The sequence below is a fragment of the Rhinatrema bivittatum genome, chromosome 3 (assembly GCF_901001135.1).
Source record: "Rhinatrema bivittatum chromosome 3, aRhiBiv1.1, whole genome shotgun sequence".
NCBI classification, from domain to species: Eukaryota; Metazoa; Chordata; class Amphibia; order Gymnophiona; family Rhinatrematidae; genus Rhinatrema; species Rhinatrema bivittatum.
Genome location: NC_042617.1, coordinates 62,895,060 through 62,911,944, shown reverse-complemented (window position 1 = coordinate 62,911,944; position 16,885 = coordinate 62,895,060). Strand labels below are relative to the sequence as shown.

The 16,885-nt window shown below is 43.3% G+C and overlaps 1 protein-coding gene across 2 annotated transcripts in view; it reads right to left on the bottom strand.

Moving 5' to 3' along the window:
- Window positions 1-16,885, bottom strand: part of MTA3 (metastasis associated 1 family member 3) — a 525,799-nt gene that overhangs the window by 380,319 nt on the left and 128,595 nt on the right. For both annotated transcript variants that reach the window (XM_029593316.1, XM_029593317.1), the window contains exon 7: window positions 5,341-5,443. In XM_029593316.1, coding sequence (XP_029449176.1) covers window positions 5,341-5,443 — 103 coding nt within the window. The remainder of the gene's footprint in view (window positions 1-5,340; window positions 5,444-16,885) is intronic.

The window sequence follows — 16,885 nt, the reverse complement described above, 5'->3', positions numbered from 1 at the left end:
CAATTATATCCAGATTACAGTGGGTAAAGTGTGGATGAGGAAGGGGCACTATTTTTGAAAACATTGTATGAAAGGATTAGCTATTAAGGGATTTATCTAAAAAATCTACAGATGATTAAGTTACCTCCCAGATGATTATGTTCTAAATATGAAAGATTGGGTAAAGGATCTTGGCTGTTCAGAGGACGATGGAATGACATTAGATGGCAAACAGCAAAAACATCAATCTCAGTGTAGTTGGCGGAGAATTCTTTTAAAATATACTTGAGATGATACTATACCCCAACGCATTTGAGCTCCATGTTTCCTCATACCTCTGACTGCTGTTGGAGGGAATATGGTGATAGGGGGACAATGTGTCATGTGGACTTAAGGACATTACACAATTTATGATGGAAAAGGATCCTTTAACCTTCTTGCTTTCTGCATCAGTTGAGGAGATGCCCAGATGGATGGCTTGGATGGTCACTCAGATATTAATTGCAGCAAGGTGTGAACTTGCGGCACATTGGAAAATTAAAAATGTGCCCAATAAACTTGCAGTATACAAAAGACTTCTGTTTATTTAACTAATGGAAAAGCTTACAGTGTCACAGCACAACAAGACAGACAACTTTGAAGCAACTAGGTCTGTTTTCCAAACCTGGAATGAGGAGAAAAGTGTGTCTTTTTTATTGGATTGAGGGGGGTTTAGTCAACCAGCTCTGTGTAATCGATCAGTTTGTGTGTATATTTTTATAACTGTAAACTTCTCAAAAATTGAACCAAAAAATAGATATATTTCTTATTAAAAACTTTTGGATTCAGTGCAAAAATTGTTTTTAGAAAAAAAAACATGAATTGCTCTGAAATTCTTTTCTTTCATATTTTGGCTATCCTCTAGTCTTCAAGAATATTGGTAATTTTCAATAATAAATTACAGATAACTAGAGTCATGTCTGCAGTTTCATATATGAGTTCCTTCAGAACCCTGGAGTGAATGCTAACAGGTCCTGGGGATTTAGTTTGCTAGTTTGTTCTAGCACTTCTTCCAGATTCATCATGGTTTGCTTCAGTTGCCCTGAATCATCACCTGCAAAGAACGGGTGCGGCTTGAATATCTCCCTAACATCCTCTGCAGTGAAGACTGAAGCAAAAAATTAATTTAGTTTTCATGATATGGCCTTATCCTCCCTGGATTAAATGTTCAAAAGTATATACAAGCATAAAACACCATTTTACATGCATATATAGCCCTTTTGAAAATTACCCCAGGACTTGTACTCAAACGTACTTGCAAACACAATTTCACACATACATTTATGAGTACCTAAAAGAGGTGTTCCCAGAGGCAGAGTTAGGGTAGGGAAACAATTTATGTTCATACCTTCTAAAATTCAAAGTATGCACATAAAAGTATGCGTGAATATTTACATCTGCTCTTATACTGACGTAAATGTGTGCGTGTATGCCACATAAGGGTTCATATGTTCCTGCTAATTTTCAAAGTGGATTTATGTGCCTAGGTCCATCTTGGAACTTATTGCAGAAGTCTGCATGCACTTTGTACATGCAGATATCAGCCTTGAGCGCTATGTTATAAGACTGGGCTCCCTGATTGCCCCTTTTTACCCATCATTTATTTATTTATTTATTTATAGTTTTTCTATACCGGCATTCGAGATTAGAAACCCCATCATGCCGGTTTACAAATAACAAGAGGGTGTGCACAAAAACAAAGACAAGTGCAGAGAAATAAAATAAAATAAAAGTTACATTACAACAGGGTCATATAACCTGGGAGAGAATTAGAGTAAGATAGTTGAGTAGAAAAGATGAATTATTTACATTAATAATTTACATAATATTGTGTAGTGTCTTATAAGATGTTACTGACTTTCAATATGGATCTGGGAAGGCTTGCTTAAATAGCCATCTCTCAAGCCTTTTTCTGAAAGTAGGAAGGCATGGTTCTTGTCTTAGATCGGGAGGAATAGAGTTCCATAGTGAAGGTCCGGCTGTGGAGAAGGCTCGGTCTCTGTAGGTTAGGTGGTGAGTGGTTTTGGTTTGTGGAACAAGGAGTGATCCTTTGTAGGCTTCTCTGATGGGTCTGGTGGATGTGTGCTTTCTGAGTGGAATTTGAAGATCGAGGGATGCTTGGTGATGGATAGTCTTGTAGATGATAGTGAGGGATTTGTGGATAATTCTAAAGTGTATTGGTAGCCAGTGCAAGTTCTTGAGAATAGGAGAGATGTGGTCTCTTCTCCTGGTGTTAGTCAGAATTCTCGCAGCCGAATTCTGAAGCATCTGAAGGGGTTTAATGGAAGCAGAAGGGAGACCTAATAAGATGGAATTGCAGTAGTCTATCTTAGAAAAGATTACTGCTTGAAGGACCGTTCTGAAGTCTCGCATGTGGAGCGGTTTGATTCTTTTAAGTACCTGAAGTTTATAGAATCCGTCTTTAGTAGTTTGTTTGATGAAGGATTTTAAATTAAGATGGTTGTCGATAATTGCGCCTAAGTCCCTTGTTTGGGTGGAAAGATGGTGGGTTAGAGGACATGGAAGTGGGTTGCTATTTTCTGGTGAGATGATAAGAAGTTCCGTTTTGGCTGTATTTAATATCAGGTTTAGACTCGAGAGGAGGCGATTGATTTCTTTAAGGCAAATTTCCCAAAATTCAAGAGTTTTGGTGATGGTTTCTTTGATGGGGATCAAGATCTGCACATCGTCTGCATATAGGAAGTGAGTTAGTTTCAAGTGGGTTAGCAGTTGACATAGCGGTAGAAGGTAAATATTAAAGAGTGTAGGGGATAGGGAGGAGCCTTGAGGAACTCCAAAAGCTGAAGAGAAGCGGGAGGATTCCTTATTATGTATCTTGACCTTATAGCCTCTGTTGTTGAGGAAAGTATTGAACCATGATAGGGCAGTTCCTGAGATTCCTATGTTCGCAAGTTGATTGATGAGGATAGAGTGTTTGACGGTATCAAATGCAGCCGAAAGGTCCAAAAGGATAAGTAGAAAGGATTGGCCTTTGTCTAGCCCCATGATGATGCGGTCTGTCAGGGATATGAGTAGCGTCTCTGTACTTAAAGCTTTACGGAAACCATGTTGTGAGGGGTAAAGTATTTTGTGATCTTCAATGTAGTTGGAGAGTTGAGTGTTGACCAGCTTTTCCATTATCTTGGCAATAAATGGAAGATTGGAAATCGGACGAAAGTTGTTGGGGTCCTTGGGGTCTAGATTAGGTTTCTTTAGGAGTGGTTTTAGCGAAGCTAGTTTAAGGTCTTCTGGAAATAGACCCTGGGATAATGAGCAGTTTATGATATCATGTAATAGACCATTTGACTCTCTTGAAGGTATCCTAGTTTAGCATCTAGGTAAGCTTCATGCAGCTTGCATGGTGACTGCTTTGATACCTTCCATCTCCATTTCTACTGCTTCTCTACATATAGAACCTGATTTATAATCTTTTCATTTAATAACTCGGCAGCATTGTTTTCTGCCAAAAACAGCATTGATCTTCTTCCAAGATTCTGACCATCCAACATAGAAGTAATTTATATGAACAGATGCCACAAGCAGAAACATCATGCTATAACCCTAGACAGCGCATACAAATTTTGTGATAGTAAAGCATCTTGAAATTTCAGCAAGGCAAGGTTTGAAGCTGCTGGACTTTATTTCAGCCATTGCAAAGAAAATGGACAATGTAAAATGTCAGAAAAGAAAGCCAGTCAATCTCATAAAAAAGGCCACATGGAAAAAAAGAAAAATCCAACTCAAGACCAAGCAATTGTTATCATAAAGTATCATATAATAGTATCACAAACTGTCTATCATGTGCTTGGATTAGTCTTCCTGAACTGGTGAGTCATGCTGCCTCTCATACCGTGTTTAACTCCCATCTAAAGACCCATCTTTTTGAAGATGCTTTTAAATCTTAGGCCTGATTGTCTGCTTTTAGCCTCATTAACTTTCTTTCTTTTTAACTATTGTCTTGCTTTTTGAAATACATCAAGTTTCTTTTGCTATATGTTTGTCTTATTAGATTGTAGGCGCTATTGAGCAGGACCTGTCATTCTTGTGTGTTTGTATAGTGTTGCATATGCCATATAGAACTATAAAAATGTTATGTAGGAGGAGGCAAACTTTAAAGTTTCACAAAAGACTTAAAAGAGAACTATTAGGACCAAAGAGAACAATTAGCCCTCAGAGGAGGCCTGACAACAAAAACATATTTTCTCTCAGCAGAACTGCAACACAGAATGCATCATTTGTAACGGTGGATATAAAATTAATAGTAATTAACAGTATTATTCAGATTAGTCAGAGAGAGTGCTATTAGACATTTCTTGATGTTTCTCGGGGCCTCTTCAGTTTTTCCAAGATACTTTGATTCACATAAGGAAAACTGTGTGTGAGATATCTCTTTATAAATCTTTATCTTTAATTATTGAAATACTGTTTGCTTTTATTGATATTCATTGTGACATCTGCCTTTGCTGACTTTTACCATATTTTACAGTATTTAGTAAACTAAGTATTTGTTTTTATAAATCTGTGTTGTGTGTTCTATGACTTTTCCATACTTTCCCATAGGGTGTAAAGTGTCATTGTTATCTTAAGTGTGTTTTTTATGATCCAAACTACAAAGCAAAAACCACCATTCTCACAATCTACTACAGAAATTTTTCAGGTATATCACAGCTAAAAATATAAAATCAGTGTGGGGCTAATTTTTAAACTATCCATTTGGGAAAAAATTTATGGATAATTTTTATCTGTGGACTTTGCACCAATTTTCAAAGCAAAAGTATGCATTTGCACTTGCTTTTTGTGCAGATACTGCTTTCATTGAAAATAACATTTGTAGATTTGAAACTGCAATCTACCCGTGTTATTTTTCTCCCTCAATCTAAAAAAACAACAACTCCTCTAAATGCAGCTAAACATACGTATGTTGCAGACCACATATAATTTTTGCCACATTGAGGGAGAGCAATTTTTAGCCAGACAATTACAAAGGTAAAACATGTTTTACCCAAATGAATAACTTTGAAAACTGTCTTCTGTATTGTTTGACATACATTACTTTTGAACTTAAATTGTGCTTGTAAGACCATTTACAACAGGAATGCACAGTGTTTCACAATTTCTGCCAAGAATCTTTTGGCAGAGTATGATAACAATTGAATCCATAGGATCTTTTATTCAACTTTTTATACCAGAAGTATTATTAAAACGTACAACAAATGAAAAGTATTTGAGAGGAAATTGAGTGGTTTGTTTATATCACTTATGAGGAATTTTTTTTTTTTTTTTTTTTTTTTTTTTTTTTTTAATACAGATTGTGAAACTTACCGGGCCACAACTAGAAATTGGTCAATCTGTCGATCTATCAGTGGGCTATCAGGATCCCATACTTTTTCTTCCAGCTTTGTCTGGTCTCTCTCATCTGCTTCTCCTGTTCAAAAGAGTAACAAAGCTCTTTTTGAAACTATGATTTTAAAAAATACTGTTTAAATATTTCTAATACCAAATGATTTATTTGAGAGAGTGCTGAAAACATAACCACCTAAGATGCAATGCTGGGGCAGAGCCTAGCTTCCTGTATCCAACGGTGGCCAATCTAGCCTGCAGATACTTAGCAGATACCATAAAGAAGATCTATTTCCCGTTATGAATGTCATTAATGAGTTTTCATTGTGCTATAGAAATCTATTTATTTGTTTTTATATACTGAAGTTCGTAGAAAATATCACATCAGTTTACAATATAATATATAAAAAACACAATTGAAAAGATGTACAATGAATTACATGGTTAATTAAAAGAAACATTAGGATAAAATACACAAGCTGTCTTAATATGAAGATCTGCCTCAGATTTATCCTGTAGATGCTTTTGCTCCCTCTGCTCTTCACTGCCTGCAGAGTCCTGCTTCTTCCTACTCAGTTCCTCACTCAGTGACCGCAGTACATGCATAGACCCATGAGTTTACAATAGCGTCCTTTCTTAGAGATTAAATGGCTGCGGCCTAACTGCATTGCCTCATCCTCCTCGCTAGGAGGCAATTGTGGGGTAGGAGCTGAGTGTAAAGGCTTAGGATGGGTACCTCCCGAGACGTGCTTCTTGGGACTCAGCCTCCTGGGTACGATCTCTAATGCAGCGATCAATTCTCCCGGCTAAATCGATGAGAGATTCCAGGGTATCAGGCAATTCACGATTCACTAATTCACCCTTCAGTCGAGAGTTGAGACCCTCTAAGAAAATGGAACGCAAGCACCCCAGGTCCCAAAGGAGTTCATATGCTAAAGTCTTAAATTCAATCACATAGTCCAGTAGAGGCTTGTTCCCTTGCTGAAGATGCAGCAGATTAGATCCTGCAATGGACTGATGAGCGGGATCATCAAATACTGACTTGAAAAGGGTTAGAAAGCCGGTGAAATCGTTCAAAATAAGGTCACTGCGTTCACAGAGCGGTGAAGCCCAGGCCAGGACTCTTTCTTCCAGTAACGAAAGGATGTAGGTGGTCTTGGCAATAGCAGTAAGGAAGTAGTTGGGTTGCAAAGAAAAATGCATACAACGTTGGTTAATGAAGCCCCTACACACCTGTGTATCCCCAGAAAATCGTGTAGGAGTAGATAGAGGTACAGTAATCTTAACAGTAACTACCTGAGATGAGAAGCCTTCAGCTGGAACCGTCTAGGTATTCAGTCGGGCGTTCAACTGGTTGAAGGCGACGGTTAATGACACCAGAGTCTTTAATTGCTCGGTGATCCATTGGGCCGGGCCAGGAATGGCCTGTAAAGCTGAGAGATGAGCCGGGTTAGCAATCTGTTGTACATTTGACATGTTTGTGGACCCTTGGTTTCTGTATTGATGACTCCTCCCATGGGGAGGGGTCCCATGGGGAAAATACAGCAATAGGCTGACTCTTCAGTAATGACCACAGAGACAATAGAAGCTTTTATTATACAGCAGTTGGCAAGCCCGAGAAGTGGGCTGCATCCTCAGCCAGTGGAGTAGGTCTCTGATGATTAGTTCAGCCCAGGCACTGAGTTGTATCAAGTGCAGAGAAGGTCTCACAAGAAGATGGAAGTGAAAGGTCCGGTAGTAGTCCGTGGAGCGGAGTAGGCCAAGAACCCAGTCACAGATGACAGTCAGCGATGGTAGATCCGGTAGTGGTCTGCGGGGTACACAGAGAATCTATTCTGTGGTGAGACAAGGCAGAGAGACTGAAAAGAGAAGGTACTCACGAAGACTGGTAGCTGCTGAAGAGATGGCCTCTGCAGAACGGAGGTAGAGATGATGCAAGGCCCGGAGCCAAGATATCCTCTGTAGATGCAGGTTAAACGAGGAGGAAGGCAAGCAAGTGCAAGGCCCCGGGGAGCGGGTACCTAGGATCCTGATGAGCTGGGAAACCTGGAGAGTAGATAGGAGTGAAGCAAGACCCCCAAGGAGCAGGTGCCTTGAGCGACTTTGCTGGAACAGAGAAACCCCGGAGGGTAGGTAGGAGCGAATAAGGCCCCCGAGGAGCAGGTACCTAGAACACACTAGTGTAGCCAGTGTAACTCCAGAGGATTTGTTGGAGCGATTACTCAGACCGGGTGTCTTTGAAGGAGTCGAAATTAGCTGGAGCAGAATACTTGCTAACTTGTAGCTGGATCAGAGATTGGAGGCTAAGTACCCGGAGGTAGTGACATCATGCGATGGGGACACCCCCCGAGGTTCCCGCCATGACGTATTCAAAAGAGAGGATGGGGCGCGCGTGCCCTAAATGCCATTCTTACACTGAGGTCAAACGCAATCGCCCATGCCAGTCCGGGGATGCCAGAGAGGTCAGTGGAGAGAGGTGGAGGCATCCATCTTGCCCAGAGGAGAGGAAAGAGAAAGAAAAGAGGTGAGACAGAGAGGGTGCAGCTATCTGCAACTGACGGGCACAACATTTCTTTTCTAAGCTGAATAGTCCTAACCTCTTTAGCTCTTCCTCATAGGGGAGCTGCTGCTCCATCCCCCTTTATCATTTTTTTGGTCAACTTGCTCTGTACCTTTTCCAGTGCAACTATATCTTTTTTGGGATGCAGCAACCAGAATTGTATGCGCTCTCATCACTGAGCAATATAAAGGTGTTATGATATTCTCCATTTTATTTACTATTCCTTTTCTAATAATTCCAAACATTCTGTTTGCTTGTGTGACTGCTGTCAAACAGCTGACGATTTCAATGTATTGTCCACTAAGACACCTAGATCTTTTTACTGTGTGGTAACTCCTAATATAGTACCTAACACTGTATAACTACAGCGTGGGTTACGTTTCCTTATGTGCATCACTTTGCACTTGTTCATACTAAATTTCATCTGCCTTTTGGATGCTCAGTTTCCAGTCTCACAAGATCCTCCTTCAATTTATCACAATCTACTTATGGTTTAACAACTATGAATAATTTTGTGTCATCTGAAAATTTGATCTCCTCACTCATTGTTCTCTTTTACAGATCATTTATAAATATATTAAAAAGCACTAATTCAAGTACATATCCCTGAGGCATGCCACTGTTTACCTGTCTCTACCGAGAAAAATGACCATTTAGTCCTACTCATTTTTTTCCATCTTTTAACCAGTTTGCAATCCACAAAAGGACATTGCCTCCTATCCCATTAATTTTTTTATTTTTGTAGCAGTCTATCATGGAGACTTAATAAAATGCCCTCTGAAAATCTAAATATACTAAATCTACCAGCTCACCTTTATCCACGTGTTTAACCCCCATAAAAAAGGAGCAGATTTGTGAAGCATCTAGGGTACGGAGTTCAGTAGTTAGATACCGCCCTCCTGCACCCTATCCCCCATATTGTATTCTAAAAGAGAGTAACTCCATCACCTAGCATTGGATAGCCTTGTGCAATGGCTTCTGCTAGGAGTAACTGCCAACCTTTGAATGCTTGAGCCACTGTGTTTAGGGCTTAACCCTGACCTGTTTAAGTATCTAAATTGTTTTTTTTTTGTTTGTTTTTTAAAGCCCCCTTAGTTTATCTGATAATAGCTGACCCATCTGGGGTGCCAATTCCGGGTTCGAAGCGCTGTCAAGTAGTGCCAAGTGAAAAAATCTTTAATAAGAAGTTCCCTTATAGTTCACTCTCTCTAACAAACCTTGCTATATAAGTTTAACACATCCCTGCTGTTAAGAGATAATGTGTCAGTGAGAACGATAAATATTTTAAAGGACAGAACAACTCAGTAGACTCAGACAAAGTAATCGGTAAAAATATATAGTTTTGTGTTATATATGAATTAATTGATCCAGCCTTTAAAAAGATAGATACAGAAAGATTAAAAGATTGTTATGCTCGCCAATGGGTTAAATCTGTAGCCTCGGGCTGTAACATGCCGATACAGTTTAGATGTGCAGCCTTGAGCAGCCTTGAGCTTAGCAATCATAACATTTTTTATATATTTCATTTGTCGACACAAGATGCCTTATAATAACAATCTTACAGGTATTTAGTAAATATCGCTTATACTCTGAAATTGTGCTTATAACATCTAAATTTAATCAGATATATAGATAAAGATAATGTCAGAGAATCTAAAAACAAAGCCATCTAAGTTTACCTTTTATCTGTAGTTTATATATTTGATGCCTTATAGTGTTTAATTTGAACTGAGGATTCTGACCTGACCTTTAATCTTACTGTAGAGAACTTATTGTTTACCTCTAAAAGGAACAAAACATTCCTGATAAGCGATTAATATAGAATTTAGTATTCCCTTGCTGTCTGGGCCGTGAACCAAATCTGGGAGAGGAGCCAAGTCCTTCAGAGATAAAAGTATTGTTCTTTTAGGGAGCTTATCTGTAAAGAGTTCCATTATCTGCTTTCAACTCATTTTTAAGTTTATAGGTGAAAATGCATATTTCTGATACTTTTCCTGGTTAAGAACATAAGAAAATGCCATACTGAGTCAGACCAAGGGTCCATCAAGCCCAGCATCCTGTTTCCAACAGTGGCCAATCCAGGCCATAAGAACCTGGCAAGTACCCAAAAACTAAGTCTATTCCATGTTACCATTGCTAATGGCAGTGGCTATTCTCTAAGTGAACTTAATAGCAGGTAATGGACTTCTCCTCCAAGAACTTATCCAATCCTTTTTTAAACACAGCTATACTAACTGCACTAACCATATCCTCTGGCAACAAATTCCAGAGTTTAATTGTGCGCTGAGTAAAAAAGAACTTTCTCCGATTAGTTTTAAATGTGCCCCATGCTAACTTCATGGAGTGCCCCCTAGTCTTTCTACTATCCAAAAGAGTAAATAACCGATTCACATCTACCCGTTCTAGACCTCTCATGATTTTAAACACCTCTATTTATTTATTTTAAGTTTTTCTATACCGGCATTCGCAATAGATATCGCATCATGTCGGTTTACAATTAACAAGTGGATAGGTAACAAACAAGGTAAAAAACTAACATTTATCTTAATAATAATAATAATAGTTGTAGTAATAATAATGATAAAAACATTAAACAAGAGAAGGTTAAGGTATGCAGTTACAATAAAACAAGGGAGTAATACAACTTGGAGCATAGAAAAGAAGCTGGGGATTAAATAGAGAGAACGTAAATGCCAGTCAATGTGCTTAAAGCATTAATGAATTGTCCTTGTGAGGTAGGGATATTAATTATGCGGTAGAGATATTAATTACCATGAATAAGGCAAAGTCTGAGCGCCTAGTTAATAATGGAATAGGATCAGTTTAGTTCAGGAAAGGCTTTCAGGAATAGCCACGTTTTGAGTCTTTTCCTGAATGTGGGCAGGCAGGGTTCCTGTCGCAAATCTGGTGGGATAGAATTCCACAGTGTTGGTCCTGCAGTGGAGAAAGCCCTGTCTCTGGTGGTTATGTGCCTCATGGATTTGGAGTGTGGTACTTGTAGTGTTTCTCTATAGGACTCTCTGATTGGTCTGTTGGATGTAAATTTTTTGAGAGGAATTTGGAAGTTGAGCTGAGAATGTTGATGAATAGCTTTGAAAATAGTGGTTATGGACTTGTATATGATTCTGTAGTGAATTGGCAGCCAGTGCAGGTCTTTGAGGATTGGTGATATATGGTCTCTTCTCCGTGTGTTAGTTAATATTCTCGCAGCCGTGTTTTGAACCATCTGAAGGGGTTTCGTGTGAGATGAAGGGAGACCTAATAGCAAAGAGTTGCAGTAATCTAGTTTAGAAAATACTATTGATTGCAGAATGGTTCTGTAGTCATGAAAGTGGAAGAGAGGTTATTCTTTTTAAGACTTGGAGTTTATAGAAGCAGTCCTTAGTAGTTTGATTTATGAATGCTTTTAAGTTTAACCTGTTATCGATGATAGCTCCCAAGTTTCTTACTTGTTGAGTTTGTAAATTGTGTGGGGGATTTGAGTCGGTGTTACTGTTTTCCGATGAAATTAGGAGGAGTTCGCTTTTTGAAGAGTTTAGTATTAGATTGAGGTTGGAGAGGAGTCCATCAATTTTTTTAAGACAAGTTTCCCAGAATTCTAGGGTTTTGCTGTAGGATTCTTTGACGGGGATGACTATCTGGACGTCATCTGCATAAATAAAGTGTTTAAGGTTTAAATTAGTTAGCAGTTGGCAAAGAGGGAGCAAGTAGATATTAAAGAGTGTTGGTGAAAGGGAGGAGCCCTGTGGAACTCCCGTAGATGAAGGGTAGTGTTGAGATTCCTTGTTGTGAATTTTGACTTTGTATTTTCTGTTCCCTAAGAACGATTTGAACCACGAAAGTGCTGTTCCTGTTATTCCGATGTTTGCTAATTGAATTATCTCTATCATATCCCCCCTCAGTCGTCTCTTCTCCAAGATGAAAAGTCCTAACCTCTTTAGTCTTTCCTCATAGGGGAGTTGTTCCATGCCCCTTATCATTTTGGTAGCCCTTCTCTGTACCTTCTCCATCGCAATTATATCTTTTTTGAGATGCGGCGACCAGAATTGTACACAGTATTCAAGGTGTGGTCTCACCATGGAGCGATACAGAGGCATTATGACATTTTCCGTTTTATTCACCATTCCCTTTCTAATAATTTTCAACATTCTGTTTGCTTTTTTGACTGCCGCAAGTATGTCAACTTGTAAACCACTATGAACAATGGTTACACGCGGAATGTTGAGATTACTTACCTGATAATCTCCTTTTCCTTAGTGTATGCAGATGGACTCAAAACAAATGGGTATTGTGTGCTCGTACTAGCAGTTGGAGACGGATCTGACGTCAGCACGGGTATATATACCCCACAGGAAGTGAAGCAAATCAGTAATCTTCCTTGCAAAGCTTTTATGGATATATGTGTACTGACCGATCGATTAAATGAACAGGATTACCCTGACCAATTGATAGTAGCTGGAAACCGCCAGTGTTCTCAACTGGAAGGCGTCGACACCCGGCAGGGTGGAAGCCCTACATAAGCAAAACATGGCTTACCGTGAGTCGGCGAATCCCCATGTATACCGGCAGCTGGGCGGGATGCTGAGTCCATCTGCATACACTAAGGAAAAGGAGATTATCAGGTAAGTAATCTCAACATTTCCTAGCGTGTAGCAGATGGACTCAAAACAAATGGGATGCACAAAAGCTACTCCCAGACTGGGCGGGAGGCTGCCCGAGGACCGTGTAGTATTGCCCTCGCAAATGCTGTGTCCTCCTTGGCCTGGACATCCAGATGGTAGAATCTGGAGAAGGTATGGAGGGAGGACCACGTCGCCGCCTTGCATATCTCTGCAGGCAACAGCAGCTTAGTTTCTGCCCAAGAGGCCGATTGTGCTCTGGTAGAATGAGCTGTAACCTGTAGAGGCGGTGGTTTTTCCTGCCTCTACGTAGGCTGCCTTGATAACTTCTTTAATCCAGCGGGCGATGGTCGGCCATGAGGCCACTTCCCCTTGCTTCTTCCCGCTGTGCAGGACGAACAAGTGGTCCGTCTTTCGTACTGCTTCTGACATTTCCAGGTATCTGGACAGCAGTCTGCCGATGTCGAGATGACGTAGTATTCGACCTTCTTCCGATTTCTTCAAATCTTCCGTGGTAGGCAAGGATATGGTTTGGTTGAGGTGAAAGTGTGAAACCACCTTGGGTAAAAAGGATGGAACTGTGCCAAGATGGATAGCCTCTGGAGTAATTCTGAGAAATGGATCACGGCAGGACAGTGCTTGTAGCTCTGAGATGCGGCATGCTAAACATACAGCCAGCAAGAACACCATCTTCAAGGTCAATAAATGGAGAGACAGGCCTCGAAGGGGCCTGAAGGCTGATCCCGCTAGAAATTCCAATACTAGATTGAGGTTCCACAAGGGCACTGGCCACTTCAGTGGCGGGCGAATGTGTTTGACTCCTTTCAGGAAACATGAAGTGTCTGGGTGCTGGGCAATGGATTTGCCGTCACGCCTGGGACCGTAGCAAGACAGCGCTGCTACCTGTACCTTGATGGAGCTGAGGGACAGACCCTTCTGAAGTCCATCTTGTAGGAAGTCCAAGATGAGAGGAATCTTAGCGGCATGTGAATTGGTGCCGCGAGAGTCGCACCAGGCTTCAAAAGCTCTCCAGGATCCTGATATATGTTAGTGATGTGGAGAACTTGCGTGCTCGGAGGAGTGTATCTATTACCGGCTCAGAGTATACTGTTTTCCTCAATCTAGCCCTCTCAATGGCCAGACCGTAAGAGAGAATTGAGCTGGATCCTCGTGGAGGATGGGACCTTGCTGCAGCAGGTCCCTGTGTGGAGGTAGGCGTAGAGGATTCCCTGCCAGTAGTCTTCTCATGTCTGCGTACCAGGGTCTTCTTGGCCAGTCCGGGGCCACTAGAAGAACTAGGCCTCTGTGTTGCTGAATCCTGTGTACAATGGCGCCCAGCAGGGGCCACGGAGGAAAGGCATATAGCAGGATCCCATGAGGCCATGGTTGTACCAGGGCATCGATCCCCTGGGCTTGAGGATCCCGCCTGCGGCTGAAATATCTGGGAACTTGAGCGTTGGACTTGTCTGCTAATAGGTCCATGGCTGGCGTCCCCCATCGATCCACAATTATCTGAAAAACTGTGGGTGACAGCTGCCACTCCCCCGGGTTCAGGCTTTCTCCGCTGAGGAAGTCGGCCATCGTGTTGTCCTTCCCGGCAATGTGGACGGCGGAGATGTCCTGAAGATTTGCTTCTGCCCAAATCATCAGGGGAGTTATTTCTAGGGACACTTGTTGGCTTCTGGTTCTGCCCTGTCGGTTGATGTATGCCACCGTGGTGGCGTTGTCTGACAGCACTCTGACCGCTCTGTTGCGAAGTCTGTGGGCAAATCGCAGGCACGCTAGCCTGACTGCCCGTGCCTCTAGTCGGTTGATATTCCACCATGACTCTTCTCTGGTCCACCGCCCTTGGGCGGTGAGCTCCTCGCAGTGTGCTCCCCCATCCGTTCAGGCTGGCATCTGTGGTGAGCAGAATCCAGGTTGGGAAGGACATTCGTAACCCTCGGCTCATGTGGCCGGGCTGTAACCACCAGCGTAGTTGATTCCGCACTCTGGCTGGTAGAGGCAGGTGTATGGTGTAGTCCTGTGATCGTGGACTCCATCGAGATAGAAGGGCGCGTTGCAATGGTCTCATATGAGCCCGCGCCCATGGCACCACCTCCAAAGTGGATGCCATGAGGCCGAGGACTTGTAGATAATCCCGAGCTGTGGGCCGGTTGGCGCTCAGCAGGACCTGCAGATGACTCCGGAGTTTTGACTTTCTCTTGGAGGTCAGACTGACCTTGTCTTCTTGGGTGTCGAATTGGACTCCTAGGTATTCCAGCGACTGGGACGGCTGTAAGGAGCTCTTGATTATGTTGACTACCCATCCAAGGCTTTCCAGAAGAGCTATAACTCTGTTGGTTGCCCGGTGGCTTTCCTCCGGTGACTTCGCCCTGATCAGCCAATCGTCCAGGTAGGGATGGACGAGGATTCCTTCCTTCCTGAGTGCCGCCGCCACTACTACTATGACCTTGGTAAAGATCCGTAGCGCAGTGGCTAACCCGAAGGGTAAAGCCCGGAACTGGAAGTGCTGATTCAGGACTTTGAAGCGTAAATAGCGCTGGTGATCCCGATGAATTGGGATATGCAGATAAGCTTCCGACAGATCCAGGGAGGTGAGAAATTCCCCTGGCTGTACTGAATTCTTGACAGACCGCAGAGTTTCCATGCGAAAGCTGGGGACCCGTAGGTGTCGATTGACTGACTTGAGGTCCAGGACGGGCCTGAAAGTGCCCTCCTTCTTGGGTACTATGAAATAAATGGAATAATGCCCAGAATTTATCTCCTCTGCAAGTACTGGGATTATGGCTCTTAGGGCCAGGAGCCTCTGTAAGGTCACTTCTAGTGCCACTTTCTTGATCGGAGAGCATGGAGATTCCACAAATTTGTGCGGTGGAAGCCGAAGAAAATCCAGGTAATATCCTTCCCGGATAATGGCAAGGACCCACTGGTCCGAAGTGATCTCGACCCACCTGCGGTAGAAGAGGGTTAGCCTGCCCCATATGGCTGCCACCCTCGGATGGGTCGGCTGATTGTCATTGTGGGTTACGGCCGGGGCCAGAACCGGGCCGGTTCTCTTCTTGGTGTGCTTAGTCCGAAAGGACTGGTTCCTGGCCTGAGAACAAGGTGCTTGATAGCGAGTCCTGTAGGGGTTGAAGCGCTGCGAGTTTCTACCTCTGGATGGTCTAGAAACAGAACGATGGCTCCTCCTTGACCTGTCTTCTGGTAGACGGGGTAACGGAGAGGCACCCCATTTAGTAGCCCAGGTCTCGAGGTCACTGCCGAACAGCAGGGAACCCTTAAAGGGCATTCTTGTGAGTCGAGTCTTGGAGGACGAGTCGGCCGCCAAATTGCGTAGCCAAAGCTGTCTTCTGGCTGCCACTGAGGAGGACACCCCCTTGGCTGCCGTACGGACGAGGTCGGAGGCTGCGTCAGTGAGAAATGCGAGAGCTGATTCCATGTCTTCTCCTGGGGTGTTGTTTCTTGCCTGTGATAAACAGGAGCGCGTCACCACGGTGCAGGAAGTCACGATTCGAAGGGACATGGCTGCTACCTCAAAGGCTTGTTTCAGAATGGTGTCCATGCGTCGGTCATGCGCATCCTTGAGGGCCGCTCCCCCCTCCACCGGAATGGTGGTGCGCTTCACAACTGCGTTAACTATGGCGTCTACCCTGGGGCACGCCAGCACTTCCTTGGATGTCGGATCTAGAGGGTACATGCCAGACAAGGCCCGACCCCCTTTGAATGAGGCCTCCGGTGCCTTCCATTCCGGCTCGATTAGCTGCTGTGCTGCTTGTAGGAGGGGAAAATGGTGAGCCGTTTGGCGCAGGCCCTCTAGCAGAGGGTTCTGTATAGGGACCCCTGGGGGGTCCTGGCCCGGAATGGCCAGCTCCGATAAGCATTGTGAGACCAGGCCTGGCAGATCTTCTCTCCGAAAGAAGCGTCTCAGGGTCCGATATGGTTCTATCTCCGAGGGAAGTTCACCCTCCTCGGGGAGCTCCTCACTTACCTGGGAACAATCCGAATCCCCATAAGCGGGGCTGTCAGGTGGTGAGTGGCTGCGCCTAGGTCTCAAGGGTCCAGGGACCGGATCAGCCGGAACGGGAGGACCCATTCGAGGAGCAGACTGCATCTGGACAAAGGTGTGAATCCCCTTAAACAATTCCACCCAGGAAAGCGAAGCCGGATCCGGCCGCAGGGGTACCAGGTCTCTTGGGTTCCCTGGCTGCCAAGTCCGGTGTGGTCCCTGAGGAACCGCTGGGCTGGGACCGGTCTTGTCCTGGAACTCCCAGGGCTTCTTCACATTGGGCACATAGGGAGTCTGCTTCCTCGCTCTGTGTGGCTCTGAGGTTGCATGCTGAGCAGA